This window comes from Apostichopus japonicus, chromosome 20 (genome assembly GCF_037975245.1).
Source record: "Apostichopus japonicus isolate 1M-3 chromosome 20, ASM3797524v1, whole genome shotgun sequence".
NCBI lineage: Eukaryota > Metazoa > Echinodermata > Holothuroidea > Aspidochirotida > Stichopodidae > Apostichopus > Apostichopus japonicus.
The window spans coordinates 12,482,293-12,498,984 of record NC_092580.1 but is presented as its reverse complement, the minus strand read 5'-3'; the positions used below and the strand labels follow the sequence as shown (position 1 = coordinate 12,498,984).

At 39.9% G+C, this 16,692-nt stretch overlaps 2 protein-coding genes across 9 annotated transcripts in view; one reads left to right on the top strand and one right to left on the bottom strand.

The window, feature by feature from the left end:
- The window catches only part of LOC139961851 (mitochondrial mRNA pseudouridine synthase Rpusd3-like), a 125,858-nt gene that overhangs the window by 38,947 nt on the left and 70,219 nt on the right, over positions 1-16,692 (top strand). The window lies entirely within an intron of this gene.
- LOC139961836 (uncharacterized) lies at positions 4,932-11,236 on the bottom strand. 2 transcript variants are annotated; one of them, XR_011791041.1, is made up of 2 exons: positions 6,127-11,236; positions 4,932-5,659 (listed from the first exon to the last, which is right to left on the bottom strand). XR_011791041.1 is itself a non-coding variant. In XM_071961391.1 (1 exon), the coding sequence occupies exon 1, from the start codon at positions 11,178-11,180 to the stop codon at positions 6,759-6,761; it is 4,422 nt and encodes a 1,473-aa protein (XP_071817492.1). In that variant the 5' UTR covers positions 11,181-11,236; the 3' UTR covers positions 4,932-6,758. The 2 variants fall into 2 exon arrangements, 1 of the variants encoding a protein (XP_071817492.1); XM_071961391.1 differs by having other exon boundaries at positions 4,932-11,236.

The following is a 16,692-nucleotide window of genomic DNA, read 5'->3' as shown; positions in this document are numbered from 1 at the left end:
TAGGGAGGTTGGTAATTTTCAACTGAAATGATATAAATACTCCTAAATAAGTATAGTCTACTTATGCAATACAATGAGAGAATCATCCAATCAGTGTTTATTGTTGTAGTTTACAGCAGCTCGCTTCGCTTTCTACAGGGTTTCTTCAGAAGGCTTCCATTTGAAACAGGAAACAGTGGACTCTGGGTACTGTGACGTCATGGCTAGTATGCTAGATAGAGTCCCATCAAGCTTGAGACTTGACCGACTGTCTGTCTTGTTCTTGCGATCTACACTGAATAGCCTTTCCTGTTCAGCGTTACTGTGGGGAACAACTAAGCATAGGACTAATCGTTACTATTTTCAAAAATGTCGCAAGGGATGAAACATAAAAAAAACCGGGAGAGTTGACGGGTCTGTGATCATTAACCTTCACATAAAACATGCACTCATATATGAGTGCATGTTTCAAATACCAGGTATGAAGTTAACCCAAGCTTGAATTTGTTATCGTGTTTACAAGGTTTTCAAAACGTGACCTCTGGTGATCGCAAATAAGACCGTACTATACTAGCTTAGTTACATCCACATGCAAAGAATGCAGTTCATTTGAATGCTTTTCAGTGAAGCTATTGTGTTTCAATGGTTTTGAAGCGAACCGCGGATGGCGGGGGAAATTACCGGTTGGAGTTCCTTCGCTTCGAACTCATAAGTGATCAATGAGGAGGCAAGAGTGTTCTTGCGTTGAAACAACGACTGACTTTTTATTACAAACTCTACAAAATGGTAAATGAAAATATACAAATGAACAAATCATGATACATGACAGTATACGGTAAATGGCTTTGTATGATAAATGGCTCAAGGGTCTCTTTACGCTCTTATTTAAAACTATCCTTACTCGGGGAAAAACCTATACTCAAATACTACGAAATATGCTATGACAAATGCACAGATACAAATAAAGACTCAATAATATTACCCTGCAATAAGACATTGCACTCGTACATTACAGTATAAAAATGTATAAAGCGTATAAAGAATAATGTAAAATGAACATTATGATATAATCTGCATAAATAATATTAAACGTTTGCCAACAGGCGAGGAATTTAACACCTTCGTAATGGCCAGCCTAGGGCAACTAATGCCGCTGCAACTCATTATAGGCCTTTCCACCGTACTGTTCCTAGACAGCAGGAATTTACACCTCCTGAACCCACAAACTCTCAAGAGACTTGGCACTCCATAGCTATCCATAAAGGCTAAGATTAGAAGGACAAGCTCTTGAGACAACTCTATAGTGACCAACAGTAACAATATGTTCAAGATACAAAATACGAATACGTACACTCTTTACACTGCGAGCAGTACAATACAGAAATATGGGTACAATAAAATAATAATACAACTCAACTGTCAATACAGTACAATACACTTTCTGGATATAAACTCAACCTAACCAGTACTGTCACTCTACAGTATACTAAACTCAATATATGCCAGTACTGTAACACCACAGTATAAAAGTATGCAACACTATAACACCCACGTGCTTCACAATACACGCTATATACCCATAGGACCAAGGTCCAAAACACAACCTAACATACGTACTCTGTACGGTCAAGTACAACCTAGCCAGAGGGGCAACAATTACAACTACATTTCAATTAAATAACAATAAGGGTACATACGGTATTTAATATTTATGACTTAACTCTTACTACACTGAAGTCAGCTCGCTCGCGAATAACAAGACGAAGGAGACTCTTCGCTCGCGGTACAGGAAGCTCGCGGACATCAAGAAACTCCATCTCTCGCCAGCTCGCTATATACTATAGTAGGTCCGCCATCTTGGAAACCAACGACTTCGAGCCAGAAGTCAAACCATCCAAAAACCTGAGGCATCCTGCCTCTGAGAAGGGTGACATCTCCTTCCTGAATCCAGGTAGTAAAAGATATGGGTATTCTCTGGGCTATTGACGACCCAAGATTAAGTGAAGTTAACAAAAATATGAACGGGATCACAAGGCGATGCCCCGTAGCTCTGCAGGGACGATGTTCGCCATACAACAACATATCCAGAACTGAAGAAAACACGTGGAAACAACTAACGCTAGAAACTGACTATTACGAACTATTACGTAAGACATGCTAATACAACGGGTGCACTCTACAAAATTTCACTTCACTACAGTTTTAAGACTTTCACCCCCCTTGACCACAAATGACCTGAGACCCCATCCATTGCATTCCATCCACTGCATTCCAGTCTATTAAAACAAAGATAGCAACCAGATGCATTCAGTAGTAACCCAACAATCACTTCCATCATGGAGAAGATGAGATCTGCAACTCCATGGATTGCCCTCTTGTTGTTTATTGTAAAGGTACTAACTACAACACATGTAAGGCTACATGTATAATAGCTCACACAATATTGCATCTTTCCATGATATTATCATTTGTAATAAGATAATTGTAATGAAACAACGAAGGAAAAATAATTTCATTTTAATCCCTACAGCTTATAATTAGGCTACAGTAGCAATTAATATTCCAACAGTGAAATCAACATATTTACAAATATCCACAACACACAGAGACTTACTTACTGGCGGGTACAGTATTAAAATATCTGGTCACCAAAACTTTGCAACCAATTGAATTTGCATTGAATTGTTAACATGTACATTTTGGGTCCTACTTGTCTTTTCTACTTCACTTACTTTTTGAAGATCAGTTTGGTCAAGTTTCAATTTTTTTCAAATTTTAAATTTATTATAAATCCAGTATAAAATACAGAATAGTACATATATACTTATAAATAAGTTTTAATCAAAGAGTAATAAAGGTTAAAATGGTTTATACTAATAATAAATCTAAAGTTGATGAAAGAATTAAAGTAAAGTTTGAGGTACAACACCCAGAATAAACAATCCCATCAATTAAAGCCCTATCAATTAAAGGAGTTTAAAACGTACAGTTCGAAACTGTCCTATTTCTCAAATTTTAAATTGTTTATCAAGTAATGAGTGGCTAAGTAGTTTGGCACAGTAATGCAAGAAGGGGCTAAATCTTTCTGAACCTTAACTAATAACCAGAATGCAAAAATGCATAGTGGTTTCGATGATGTAACATTCACCTATTTTCTGCATGAATCTGACGTAATGTTTAGTGAGGGTGTACAACATACTTGATATTAGTAGTACAGTGAAAAGCAGTGCGATGTTACAAACAATAAATTCACAATGACACAGGCTGTCCTGAAATGACCATTGACCTCAACAACAAGCTTCTTGTACCTAATGTGATAGATACATCAACATAATAAATATGACATCAGTCCTTGTTGAAATGTTGTGTAAAACATGGTTCACAATCTGACCTCTGGTGAACTCAAATGACCATTGACCTTCTTGTACTCAATGTGGTACAATTACATACCAAATATGCGATCTGTCCAAAGCTTTCCTTGCCCTAGTTTCCTTTCGTGAGCTATCTTGTTTACAAGGTTTTCACAATTTAACCCCTAGTGACCCCAAGTGACATTCGACCTCCACAGAAAACAATAGGCTTCTTGTATTAAATGTGGTACAACTACACACTAAACACGACGTTGGTCCAACATTCCCTTCTTGAGATACCGTGTTTACAAGTTTTCCACAATTTGACCCCTGGTGACCCCAAAAGCCCTTTGACCTCCACAGAAAACACAAGGCTTCTTGTACTCAATGTGGTACAACTACACACCAACATGAAGTTGGTCCAACATTCCTTTCTTGAGATATCTTGTTTACAAGGTTTCCACAATTTGACCCCTGGTGACCCTAAATGACCTTTGATCTCCCCAGAAAATAATAGGCTTCTTCAGTGTGGTACATCTACACACCAAACATGAAGTTGGTCCAACATTCCTTTCTTGAGATATCTTGTTTACAAGGTTTTCACAATTTAACCCCTTGTGACCCCAAATGACCTCCGACCTCCACAGAAAACAATAGGCTACTTGTACTCAATGTGGTACATCTACGCACAAAAAATGAAGTTGGTCCAACATTCCCTTCTTGAGATATCGTGTTTACAAGGTTTTGACAATTTGACCCCTGGTGACCGCAAATGAAATTCGACCTCCACAGAAAACATTAGGCTACTTGTACTCAGTGTGATACAACTACACACCAAACATGAAGTTGGTCCAACATTCCTTTCTTGAGATATCTTGTTTACAAGGTTTCCACAATTTGACCCCTTGTGACCCCAAATGACCTTTGACCTCCCCAGAAAACAGTAGCCTACTTGTACTCAATGCGGTACATCTACGCACTAAACATGAAGTTGGTCCAACATTCCCTTCTTGAGATACCGTGTTTACAAGGTTTTCACAATTTGACCCCTGGTGACCCCAAATGACATTCGACCTCCACAGAAAACAATATGCTTCTTGTACTCAATGTGGTACAACTACACACCAAACATGAAGTTGGTCCAACATTCCTTTCTTGAGATATCGTGTTTACAAGGTTTTGACAATTTGACCCCTAGTGACTCTAAATGACCTTTTAACCTCCACACAAAAACAATAGGCTTCCTGTACCCAATATGGTACTTCTACACACTTAACATGAGGTTTTCTTAAGCTTCCTTTCTTGATATATACTGTTTACAAGGTTTCCACAATTTGACCCCAAGTGACCTCCACAAAAAACAACATTCCCTTCTTGAGATATGGTGTTTACAAGCTGGGCGTCACAAACGCACACACACACGTACACACACACATATCAGACTTAAGTATATTTTCACATAATTCATTATACAGATAAGATAGAAAAAGAAAAAGAAAAAGAGAAGGGCAAACAATATTTACAATAACAATTGTCAGAAACATCTGCCTATACTAATATTCACAAACAATTAAAGACTATTGTATTAATGAGTAATACCAACTACTACCTATGTCACGGGTCAATCAACTTTTACACCTTGGAAGGGTGATACCTTATCTCTCTCGTATACTAGAGCCCTTCTACACCCAAAACAAAAACACACAATAAAGATATTTTATTGTCTTTGCTCTACGTTTAATTACTTTAAACAATTAACCTATTAGTGTGATGCACCACAAATTACAATATTCCGACACAAAAATACCTTAAATTATCTTACTAAAATATACGCCGCGCCCTTATCATTTAACTTATGTCTCAATCAATTCTTGCACTCTTATAATATTAATCTCTTATTTTGTTATTCTCTTTCTTTTAATTCTTATTTCTTAATTTAGACTTCCCCTTAAGTTGTTAAAAGACGCTAGGTTATGGATCAACGTTCAATGGCAAGTCAGCTTAAATTCCCAAAATATCACATGCATAACAACGTAAATATATCTTTCGTCTAATCATTTGTTAAAAATGCATCGAGATATTGGACTGTTCAGGAGCGTCTAGAAGTTCGGAAGTAATGTTCGGGTATCTGTCAGTTCGTTGAACGATTAAAACATCTGCCAATTATGACAAAGTCACGTGCTAATAATTCACGGTTCGCCAATACAGTTTCAAACCTCCATGAGAACCGGCAACGTTTCGATGTTCGCCCGTCCTCGTGACCGGAGCGTGAAATAGAGACCAAAATCGAACGAGCGACGTCACTCGTGTCCCAGCCCAAAGTTAAAAGCCTGAAAACAACATCAAACACTAAAATACGATGTGATACTTGTCAAAACTGTCAAGATACTGTTTCAAGCCTGAACGTTCAATCGTCTTATGTTGACTTTGACGTTGCAACTCGAAAACGATAAATATATAAGGGATTTAAAGAGCAGTACTTCCAACGTACATTACTACTCTATCACTAATCTCTCTATAATGCTCCCTAAATACAATACTCCTACAGGATGAAATACAGGTGACATTTATTACCCTACTTCGGCCACCGAATATTAAAACCACAGTGAATCAGTCTGTCGACCCAAATCACGACCCTAATTAACATACCAATTCACCCCATGTCAGGGATGACCAAAAACAACCCTATCAAGCTAGTGACAGTCAGTACACACAATAATCTTTATTGCTACTACACATTCCTAATATTGTAATACAGTATTTCACTCTCTAAGGGAAAAGAAAACGTGTAACTCACCATTTAGATGGAAAAATGGCTCTAAACACACAACAGGAAACTGGTCTCGACAAGCGTCTGGCGTCTCGACATCAGGCAGAAACTCCTCCTAATAAAGCTCTAATCTACCTTCGCTATACTCTGACGCCCTTGCTCAGATATTATATATAACCCTTGAAAGTGATTTTGGCAACGAGGCAGCTTTCTAGCTGTTGCGAAAACTAACGCAGTCAGACCGTTGGGGAAAAGACACGTTATATGGCAAAGGTCTACGATGGACTGTACCCAACTTTTTCTCTGGTGTGGCTCCATACGACAATGACACTATACCCGCGCATACCTTGGTTCTTTCACTATCCTACCCCTTTTGTTAGCAACGTCTTCGCGCTATACAAAGCAGGAAGCTAATTACTACCAGCCTGAAATTCAGACTACAAGACAATTACGTAACACGCCTAAAATTTCGTAACGCACCTATGCGTAGCGCTCATTCTTGCCCTACATATCTACAAACAAAAGCAAACTACGGCGGACTTGCTGGACCGCAAAACACAACAACTCCCTAGCCTACGGAGGATTCAAATTTCCCTCAAAAACTTGACAAAACTCCCCCCTTAAGAAAATGTTATACCTATAACTTTTCCTTGGGAAATTTACGGGATAGCCCTACTAAGAAAATCTGCGCCGATATTGTCTCGACCTTTAATGACCCTGATATGGTATCGATAGTGCTGTAATATCAATGCCCAACGCATTATGCGCCCATTTGCGACCTTAGATTTTTGAATGCATTTGAGGGGTTTATGATCGGTCTCGATAACAAAGTTTGTGCCATAAAGATATGGTTCGAATTTCTCAACTGCCCACACAATCGCATAACATTCCCTCTCAATTACAGAGTAATTCTTCTGAGCATTGGTGAACTTTTTGCTTGCGTATGCAACTGGAAACTTTACCTCCTCACTTTCTTGGAGCAATACAGCGGCCATACCAACATCACTGGCATCAGTTCTTAATATGAATTGTTTCTCCAAGTCGGGTAGATGAAGTATCGGAGAGTCGCATAGTTTATGTTTTAGAGACCGGAATGATCGCTCTTGTGCCTCCTCCCATCGTATCTTGTTGGGTTCACCCTTTTTCAATTTATCTGTTAGGGGTATTGCTACTTCCGCATAGTTTGGAATGAACGACCGATAATATCCGGCAAGACCGAGGAAGGACCTTAATTGGGATTTAGTTTGAGGTCGGGGTGCATCCTTAATTGCTTCTAGTTTTTCTGGTCTTGGGGAAATCTTTCCTTTACAGACTATATGCCCCAAAAACTCGACCTCGCCATATCCAACACAGCATTTTGATGGTTTTGCCGTCAAATTATGCTCCCTCAGGCGCTTCAAGATCTCTTCAAGTGCAGTTAAATGATCTTCGAAAGTGGCAGTGTGAACCAAAATATCATCTATGTAATTGTCAACATTTGGGATTCCTTTCAGTAGTTTTCTCATGACACGACTGAACGTAGCTGCCGAGTTGATTAACCCAAACGGCATCGTGTTAAATTGGTATAAACCATGGTGTGTGATGAAAGCAGTCAACGGCTTTACTTCATCTTTGACTGGTATCTGCCAATACCCTTTTGATAAATCCAATTTGGTAAAGAAACAGTCTTTTGCAAGTTTTGTGAAGATTTCTGAAATATCAGGGATTGGTTCAGCATCAAATATAGTTTTCGCGTTCAATGCCCTATAATCGACACAGTACCTGTTTGTGCCGTCAGACTTCTTAACAATGACCAACGGACTCGCATATGGACTGTCACTGTGCTCTATTACACCAATTTCTAACATTTGGCCAAGTTCTGTTTGAATTTCATGCCTTAAGCCATGGGGTGCAGGATACGCCTTTTTTCTTACAGGTTCCTCGTCGATGAGTTTGATGTCATGCTCACCAAGGTTTGTTTTTCCTGGTAAGTCCGTGAATACATCAGGATAACTGAAAATCAACTGTTCAATTTTGTGAATTTGGCCTTCTGAAAGATTCGTATTAACATGGACATCAGTTACTTTCTCTTTCGGAGTTACAATTGGGAGACCTATCATGTCATTCTTGGAAGCAAGATTACACTCGTGATCTAGAGTTACCACATCCTCGTTAATTACTGGCGCTTCAGTCAACTCCAACAATTCTGACACATAAATTGGTGAATTTCCGACTACCTGGGAGGTTGACCTAAAGTACTTTTTCAACATGTTTATGTGGTAGGTCTTTTGCACATGTCCCATATCGATAGTGTAATCGACCTCATTCACGACCTTTGATACGACATAGGGACCTTTCCATTGCATTAATAGTTTATTTTGATCTGTTGGCAGTAAGAGCAACACTTCGTCACCCACAACAAGCTTTCTTGGTTTGGTTTTCCTATCATAGTAGGATTTGTACTTTGCCTGAGATTGTTGCAACTCTTTGCGAGCTAGTCTACACGTTTCACTCAGCCTTTGTTTGAGATCCATGACGTATTGATACGTGTTTCGGGTTTCAGTTTCTTCAGTTTCATTCGTCCACAGTTCTTTTAGGATTTGCATTGGGCCTCTTACAGTCCTACCATATAGAAGTTCGAATGGGGAGAATTTGGTCGAGCCCTGTGGTGTCTCTCTATAGGCAAATAGGAGCGGGTCAATGTACCGATCCCAATCTTTAGGGCGCTCATCACACATTTTGCGTAACATGGATTTCAAGGTGGCGTTGAATCTTTCGACCAAGCCATTGCACCTAGGATTGTACGGGGTTGTAGTTAACTGCTCAATGGAGAGGAGTCTTCCTACTTCCTTCATTACGTTAGAAATGAATTGTGGACCTTGATCGGTAAGAATTTCATGCGGAAATCCGACCCTAGAGAATATATTTAGCAATTCCTCAGCTACCTTTTCGGATTCAATCGACTTCATAGGGGCAGCTTCGGGGTAGCGCGTCGCATAGTCAACTAGCACTAAGATGTAGCGATGGCCGCGTTCAGATGATGGGAATATGGGACCGACAATATCAGCTGCCACGCGCTGAAATGGCACATCAATAATTGGGGAAGAGCCTAGTGGTACCCTAGAGACTTTACCTTTTGGGGTCGTGCGCTGGCACAGGTCACATGATCTACAAAAACGCCGTACGTCCGCCTGAAGCGCAGGCCAAAAAAAATTGGACAGAATCCGATCGACAGTCTTCTGTGTGCCTAAATGGCCGCCAAGGAGCGATTCGTGAGCGATCCTCATGACGCTTTGCCTCAATTTTGTGGGCACAACAACTTGCCGAATTGTAGCGTCGCCTGGTTTGCCTGGATTCGAAAATTCTCTGCAGAGAATACCATTTCGCATGACAAAAGTCGCAGAACTGCCGCTTTTGTGCTTGACAATTTGACCTATTTTCTCACGGACCTTAGATAAGGAGGGGTCACTTTGCTGCTGCCTTTTGAGCTCATCCGCGTCCACAATGTCCGGCATAGGTTCTTTTACTTTAAGTGGTTTAAATGGCTTCTCTTTTGCTTGGCTACGCGTCTGCACCGCACCTACGATTTCTGGGGGGTCGCACTTCGAATTTTGTGGTTCCCATTTAGGATCTGGTTGCCATGGTAAACACGCACCAGGGATATTACCGATCAGTACATCACACGTGGGGTTATCCACACATGCTGCTGAGACCGTGCCAACATAGTAGGAAGAATCAATTGGGACAGATGCTACTGGAACATAGCGTACAGTTTGATCAGCAAGTACGCAAGGGACAAATTCACCTGTGAGCATATCTGGGGAGACCAATGCGCGCTTGACTACAACGCCATTACAACCAGTATCACGGAGTACTTGCACCTTCACATCGCCAATGAATCCCACAGCTACTGGCATGTTTGTTTCGACTAATTTAGAAACTGCATTTACAATAGGTATTGTGTAGCCACACTTAAGTTCCAAACGATCGTTTACTAACACGTCATCTGTTGGCCTATCCACTTTAGCAAACGAAATCATGGTGGGGGTTTCAGCTTCGCTGGGTTGTTCATCCCTCCCATCACCCTCTACTCCATCAATGTCCGGTTGGTCAACTTCATCAAGTTCACAACTCGTTCGAACAATGTCAACAAGCATCGCCATAGTTGGAACAAACGATTTGGGGGCCAGCCTACATTGTTTCCAAAAATGACCCGGTTTTCTACAATAATAGCATACTGCCGTTTTCCTGGGCACAGACGATTGATTTCTTGGGGGTTGTTTAACTGCCTCTGTTTTAGGTCTGGAATCAACCACATTACTGAATGGATTTCTCATTCGACCCCATCCCTTATGGACATCCAAATATCCATCAGCTAGTTTAGAAGCATCGCTAAGATTTTTTGGTTTTCTTTCTTTAATGAAAATTGCCAGCTCTGTTGGGATAGCCTGATATAATTGATCCAACACCAAATGCTCTCTAAGAGTATCATATTCGTGTTTTACCTTGGAGGTATCAATCCATCTATCAAAGTATTTGCATAGTTTTGACACAAACTGGGTTGCCGTTTCATTCTTGTCTGGTTTTGAAGATCTGAATTTGATTTTGTTGCCATCAGGAGTTAGATTGTATCTACGCAACAACGCTAGCTTCAACCGATCGTAATCGTTAGCCTCGCTACTAGGAAGCGTACCGTAAGTAAACAGTGCCTTACCAGTCAAAAGCGACGAGAGATTTATCGCCCAGTCCTGCCTTTCCCATTTCTGCGCACCCGCGTACCTTTCAAAACGATCTAAATAGGCATCCAAGTCATCGCTTTCACTGAAGCATGGTAGCTTCGGTGGTTTGGCTTTTTGTGTCACCGTCCTATGAGCATCACCAGAGTTGCCACTTGTAGCATTTTCTTTCTTAAGTGATTCTAGGTCAATTTGCAATTGCAACAATTCTCTATCTTCTGATCTACGCTGCCTTTCTTCATCGCGACGAAGTTTACATTTGTCACTTTCATTCATCACGAATGTTTGCAGATCGGACCCCTCGAGTCCAAATGAAGATCCTATTTCTACAAGTTTTTGGATTTCCAGATCCCCAATTTTGGCCATGACTCCTAATGAAGGACATACACCAAATACACAAGTAATCACGATTAAACTCACGATATACAGAGAACTTGAAATAGAACCACTGGAGTTGCCAATGTCCCACGAACGAGAGACGCCGAGACGCTTGGTCCAGACCAGCCTCCTGAAAAGCAACGGAAACAAGAACAATTAGTAATCTCAATACAGAATAAGATAATATGGACCCTTTCGTACACCTATTTGAACAAGTGAGAGAATTAAATTTCCCGGACAGGCCCCCATTTGTCACGGGTCAATCAACTTTTACACCTTGGAAGGGTGATACCTTATCTCTCTCGTATACTAGAGCCCTTCTACACCCAAAACAAAAACACACAATAAAGATATTTTATTGTCTTTGCTCTACGTTTAATTACTTTAAACAATTAACCTATTAGTGTGATGCACCACAAATTACAATATTCCGACACAAAAATACCTTAAATTATCTTACTAAAATATACGCCGCGCCCTTATCATTTAACTTATGTCTCAATCAATTCTTGCACTCTTATAATATTAATCTCTTATTTTGTTATTCTCTTTCTTTTAATTCTTATTTCTTAATTTAGACTTCCCCTTAAGTTGTTAAAAGACGCTAGGTTATGGATCAACGTTCAATGGCAAGTCAGCTTAAATTCCCAAAATATCACATGCATAACAACGTAAATATATCTTTCGTCTAATCATTTGTTAAAAATGCATCGAGATATTGGACTGTTCAGGAGCGTCTAGAAGTTCGGAAGTAATGTTCGGGTATCTGTCAGTTCGTTGAACGATTAAAACATCTGCCAATTATGACAAAGTCACGTGCTAATAATTCACGGTTCGCCAATACAGTTTCAAACCTCCATGAGAACCGGCAACGTTTCGATGTTCGCCCGTCCTCGTGACCGGAGCGTGAAATAGAGACCAAAATCGAACGAGCGACGTCACTCGTGTCCCAGCCCAAAGTTAAAAGCCTGAAAACAACATCAAACACTAAAATACGATGTGATACTTGTCAAAACTGTCAAGATACTGTTTCAAGCCTGAACGTTCAATCGTCTTATGTTGACTTTGACGTTGCAACTCGAAAACGATAAATATATAAGGGATTTAAAGAGCAGTACTTCCAACGTACATTACTACTCTATCACTAATCTCTCTATAATGCTCCCTAAATACAATACTCCTACAGGATGAAATACAGGTGACATTTATTACCCTACTTCGGCCACCGAATATTAAAACCACAGTGAATCAGTCTGTCGACCCGAATCACGACCCTAATTAACATACCAATTCACCCCATGTCAGGGATGACCAAAAACAACCCTATCAAGCTAGTGACAGTCAGTACACACAATAATCTTTATTGCTACTACACATTCCTAATATTGTAATACAGTATTTCACTCTCTAAGGGAAAAGAAAACGTGTAACTCACCATTTAGATGGAAAAATGGCTCTAAACACACAACAGGAAACTGGTCTCGACAAGCGTCTGGCGTCTCGACATCAGGCAGAAACTCCTCCTAATAAAGCTCTAATCTACCTTCGCTATACTCTGACGCCCTTGCTCAGATATTATATATAACCCTTGAAAGTGATTTTGGCAACGAGGCAGCTTTCTAGCTGTTGCGAAAACTAACGCAGTCAGACCGTTGGGGAAAAGACACGTTATATGGCAAAGGTCTACGATGGACTGTACCCAACTTTTTCTCTGGTGTGGCTCCATACGACAATGACACTATACCCGCGCATACCTTGGTTCTTTCACTATCCTACCCCTTTTGTTAGCAACGTCTTCGCGCTATACAAAGCAGGAAGCTAATTACTACCAGCCTGAAATTCAGACTACAAGACAATTACGTAACACGCCTAAAATTTCGTAACGCACCTATGCGTAGCGCTCATTCTTGCCCTACATATCTACAAACAAAAGCAAACTACGGCGGACTTGCTGGACCGCAAAACACAACAACTCCCTAGCCTACGGAGGATTCAAATTTCCCTCAAAAACTTGACAACCTACATAATGGAATGTATATCAAGTTAACATATTAGTCCTCAATGAGGCAATTTGCTATGTATGTGGTGAAGACATAATAACTACAAAATGAAAACATATTGACAAGTTTATGTGGACAACTTACCAAATTTATAATGAGGATACAATGACACAATCACATCCTTTGCTCTCGTTTAACATCTCAGACAAGAACACATTGAAACGGATTGAAAGTATCTTTTTTTCTTCAAATACCAAATCGATTTAAATCAGAATATGTGCACACCAGTTTTCTTACCATTCTCAATCGTTTTGAGAGAATGTTAAATTAAATTGTTTTCATTATATATAGAGTCTTTAGTTCTATATTTGATCTGCTACACTTTTACTCTTCTGTTCTACATTGGGTCTGATATGTAATTCCTGTTCTGATACTTTGTGTGTGTATCTGCTCTTCTGTTTCTTTGTTTGTTGATTCCTTCCTTTATTTACATGTGTCAGGAGAATTCTAACATACCTACTATATTCCCCCCCATTTGACTGGGGAAAAACTATAATGATAGATCTAAGTAATGTCTGAGATCCCATTACAGTCACAAACTTTGTTTTCCTTACAAGTAATAACAAAGCAACTTCAATATAATAGCCACAATCAAATGTTCACAGAACTTTAACAGTCTCAGAAAATAGGTCTAGCATTATCTGTCGAGAAGATCCCTGAATGTTATTTATATAGTAATACAAATAATTATTGTTCTGGTAATCCCTGAATGCCATGATTCAGCTCAAAGGGTAATCCCCATGTCTATAGGTCACGTGATACCTTTGTCGCAATATGTGTACGCAATATGTATAAACGTTAATATCACCTACTCGTACGTTTACTAGCCTAAGTAGTAAGTGCATACGCCCTCTCTACATGTTAAGCAGTTACCTTATAATTACTCGAATAAAATAGTTCAACATGAACATGTATGAATGAATGCTTATAATAAAGGGATAATAATCACTTAGGAACATGATGCACTGTCTATCATTGTCCCAAGTGACTAAACAACCGTCATGTTTGGATGATTTTTACGTCCTTTTTCTCAAAACTTGTTCGCTTGGAACGTGATATACACGACAACCTAACACAGTCATGACTTAACATAAGGCTTCGGCTACAAAGAAATTTACGAATGAAATCGAAATGGATCGTTTCGTGCTCTAATCAAATCAATATTACACAAGATGCATAATCTATGCACCATACGACATTCTTCATCTATTACTTTGCCTATATCAACATATCAGACAGTACAGTGATATATACAAACCTGAGAACGAAAGACTAATGTCAGAGATGTTATGTCGGAGATCCTGTTAGTGTTACAATTACAGCTAGAGTCATAAACTCTTTTGTTTGCATAGAAATGGAGAGTTGTTTGGCAAATGCGCCCTCTATTCTCCGTAGTCTGATATCATATCACATCAAATATTTGTTTTTTTTTGGGGGGGGGGGTGCTCGTGCAGTTTTGCCCACTTCATACGTATATGTGTAAAAATACAACAAAAGTTGACACATTGGTACTTTTACCTTTGACATTTGGTTCCCCATCACGAGGCTTCTTACGTTCCAAAGTTATAAAATATGCAATTAGCAGTATAGAATTTGACAAGAATATGCCCCTCTGATGTTGTGCCCCCCCCCGATGTTGTGCCCCAGGTGGAGGAATCTCGGTGTTCCATGCACGTGATAGCAATAATCTTTTCACTCAAATTTGTTTGCACAATCTGTCTTTGTGTGAAGTTTGTTTACCAAGTAATTATGTTTGACCTTAACCTTGAAGAATAATTGTCTGAGGTTCAGAAATACCGTGACGATGCCCGTTTAAAGACTTGGCGTTCTAGCCCTAGATAATAACATGACAATGTTTGTTGTAAATTCTTTGGATGCCTATTATAATTTGTCAGATTTATCAGAAAAACAGTATTCTAAATACAAAGGCTTCTCTCACTAAGGGGGGGGGGGGGATGCAATCATGCAATAATTGGCTCACGATTGTTTTTAGTACAGTTTTGCCTTATAAAATGTGAGTGACTCCGCATGTATGCAGCGCTTGTATTAAAGCACTTCTATATGGCATATGCAGGGGCGCCGTTTCCCGCAGGGACACGGGGACGCGTCCCCACCAAAAATTTTAGAGGTGGGGACATGGTATACTATGTCCCCACCATCTTTTGAGGGAATTTTGGAAGTCCGACTATCCATGATATCCTGCTATACCGCGTTAGTCGTAAAGATCTCAAGTACCCATTAGGCGTTATCAAAATAAGCAACAAAACTAATGAATGAGCGAATGCAAAAGATGGAAACAAGTCTGATACGTTAATTGGCAGCCTTACAAGTTGCTTGTTTCATTGATGTATGCTACCCGGTGGTGCTAACTTCAACCATGTCTTCATCTGCTTTGTTTATTTGTTGTTATCTGTTTGTCTGGGAGCTAATGCAGAACCCAGCGGTCGAACCAGGAGGGCATGCAGGACTCTCTGTTCAGTCTTGTTTGTGTATTCCATTGTTGTTGTTGCGTCAACTTGCGTGTAGCTCCCAGCACATATTTATGGGACCCCACGCCCAACTGCCGGTGAAGGAAGGTGAAGATGGACTAATTTCTTGTTTTATATTGGCTCATTATGATGTTTGTATTTGATAAATTTATCATCAGTAACTCTTATTCTTGTATTTTTTTAATTACTATTTTTCATGAAACATTTAAAACCGTGGAATATTAAAATGAATGACCCATTTTTGATCATAATTGTGTCTGGGAAATGCAATTTCCGGCAATCTGGGGGGTACATCTGTCAAAAAAGTTCTGGTACGCTCCGCGCGAACCCATGGTCTCGCTCCGCTTAGTCACGTCCCCACCAAATTTCAAAACAAAACGGCGCCCTGCGCCCTTGGGCATATGGCTCTTCTCTTCCTTTGGGTGGTGGTGTGTATATGTGGACCTGTTTAGTGGATTTTCAAATCGTCCTGGGAGCCTCCTTTCTTGTATAACGATAACTAGATGCAGAATGGTGCATTAATTTGTTTTATGAACTTTGAGGCAGTCAGTGTTGACTTCCCTCGGTTGTGTACGCATCCTACTGCAAATACGAACGAACGATAGCTAGCAACTTTCGAAGGAACTACACCGTACCGCTTCCGAGCTAATGTACTTGTGCCGGTATCCCAACCCGCTCGTGGTCCCTTATTTTGTCGAATTATCAGTGAGGGCAGAAGAAGAATGGTTGTTTGCTTTATCCCGCAGCAAAACATTTTCGCGAACTGTATAGGCTGTACATCCTACTCAACAAGATGATAACAGATGGGCTAATTCAGAAGAAAGTTCACCAATGCATGACTATAGTGTTTCCATTACATGACCGTTCACGGATTTTCACCCCTATAAACAAGTTTAGCATATAGACTGGGTAACCACTGCTATTCTCGGAATACCCTCCTCATTTTTCTGA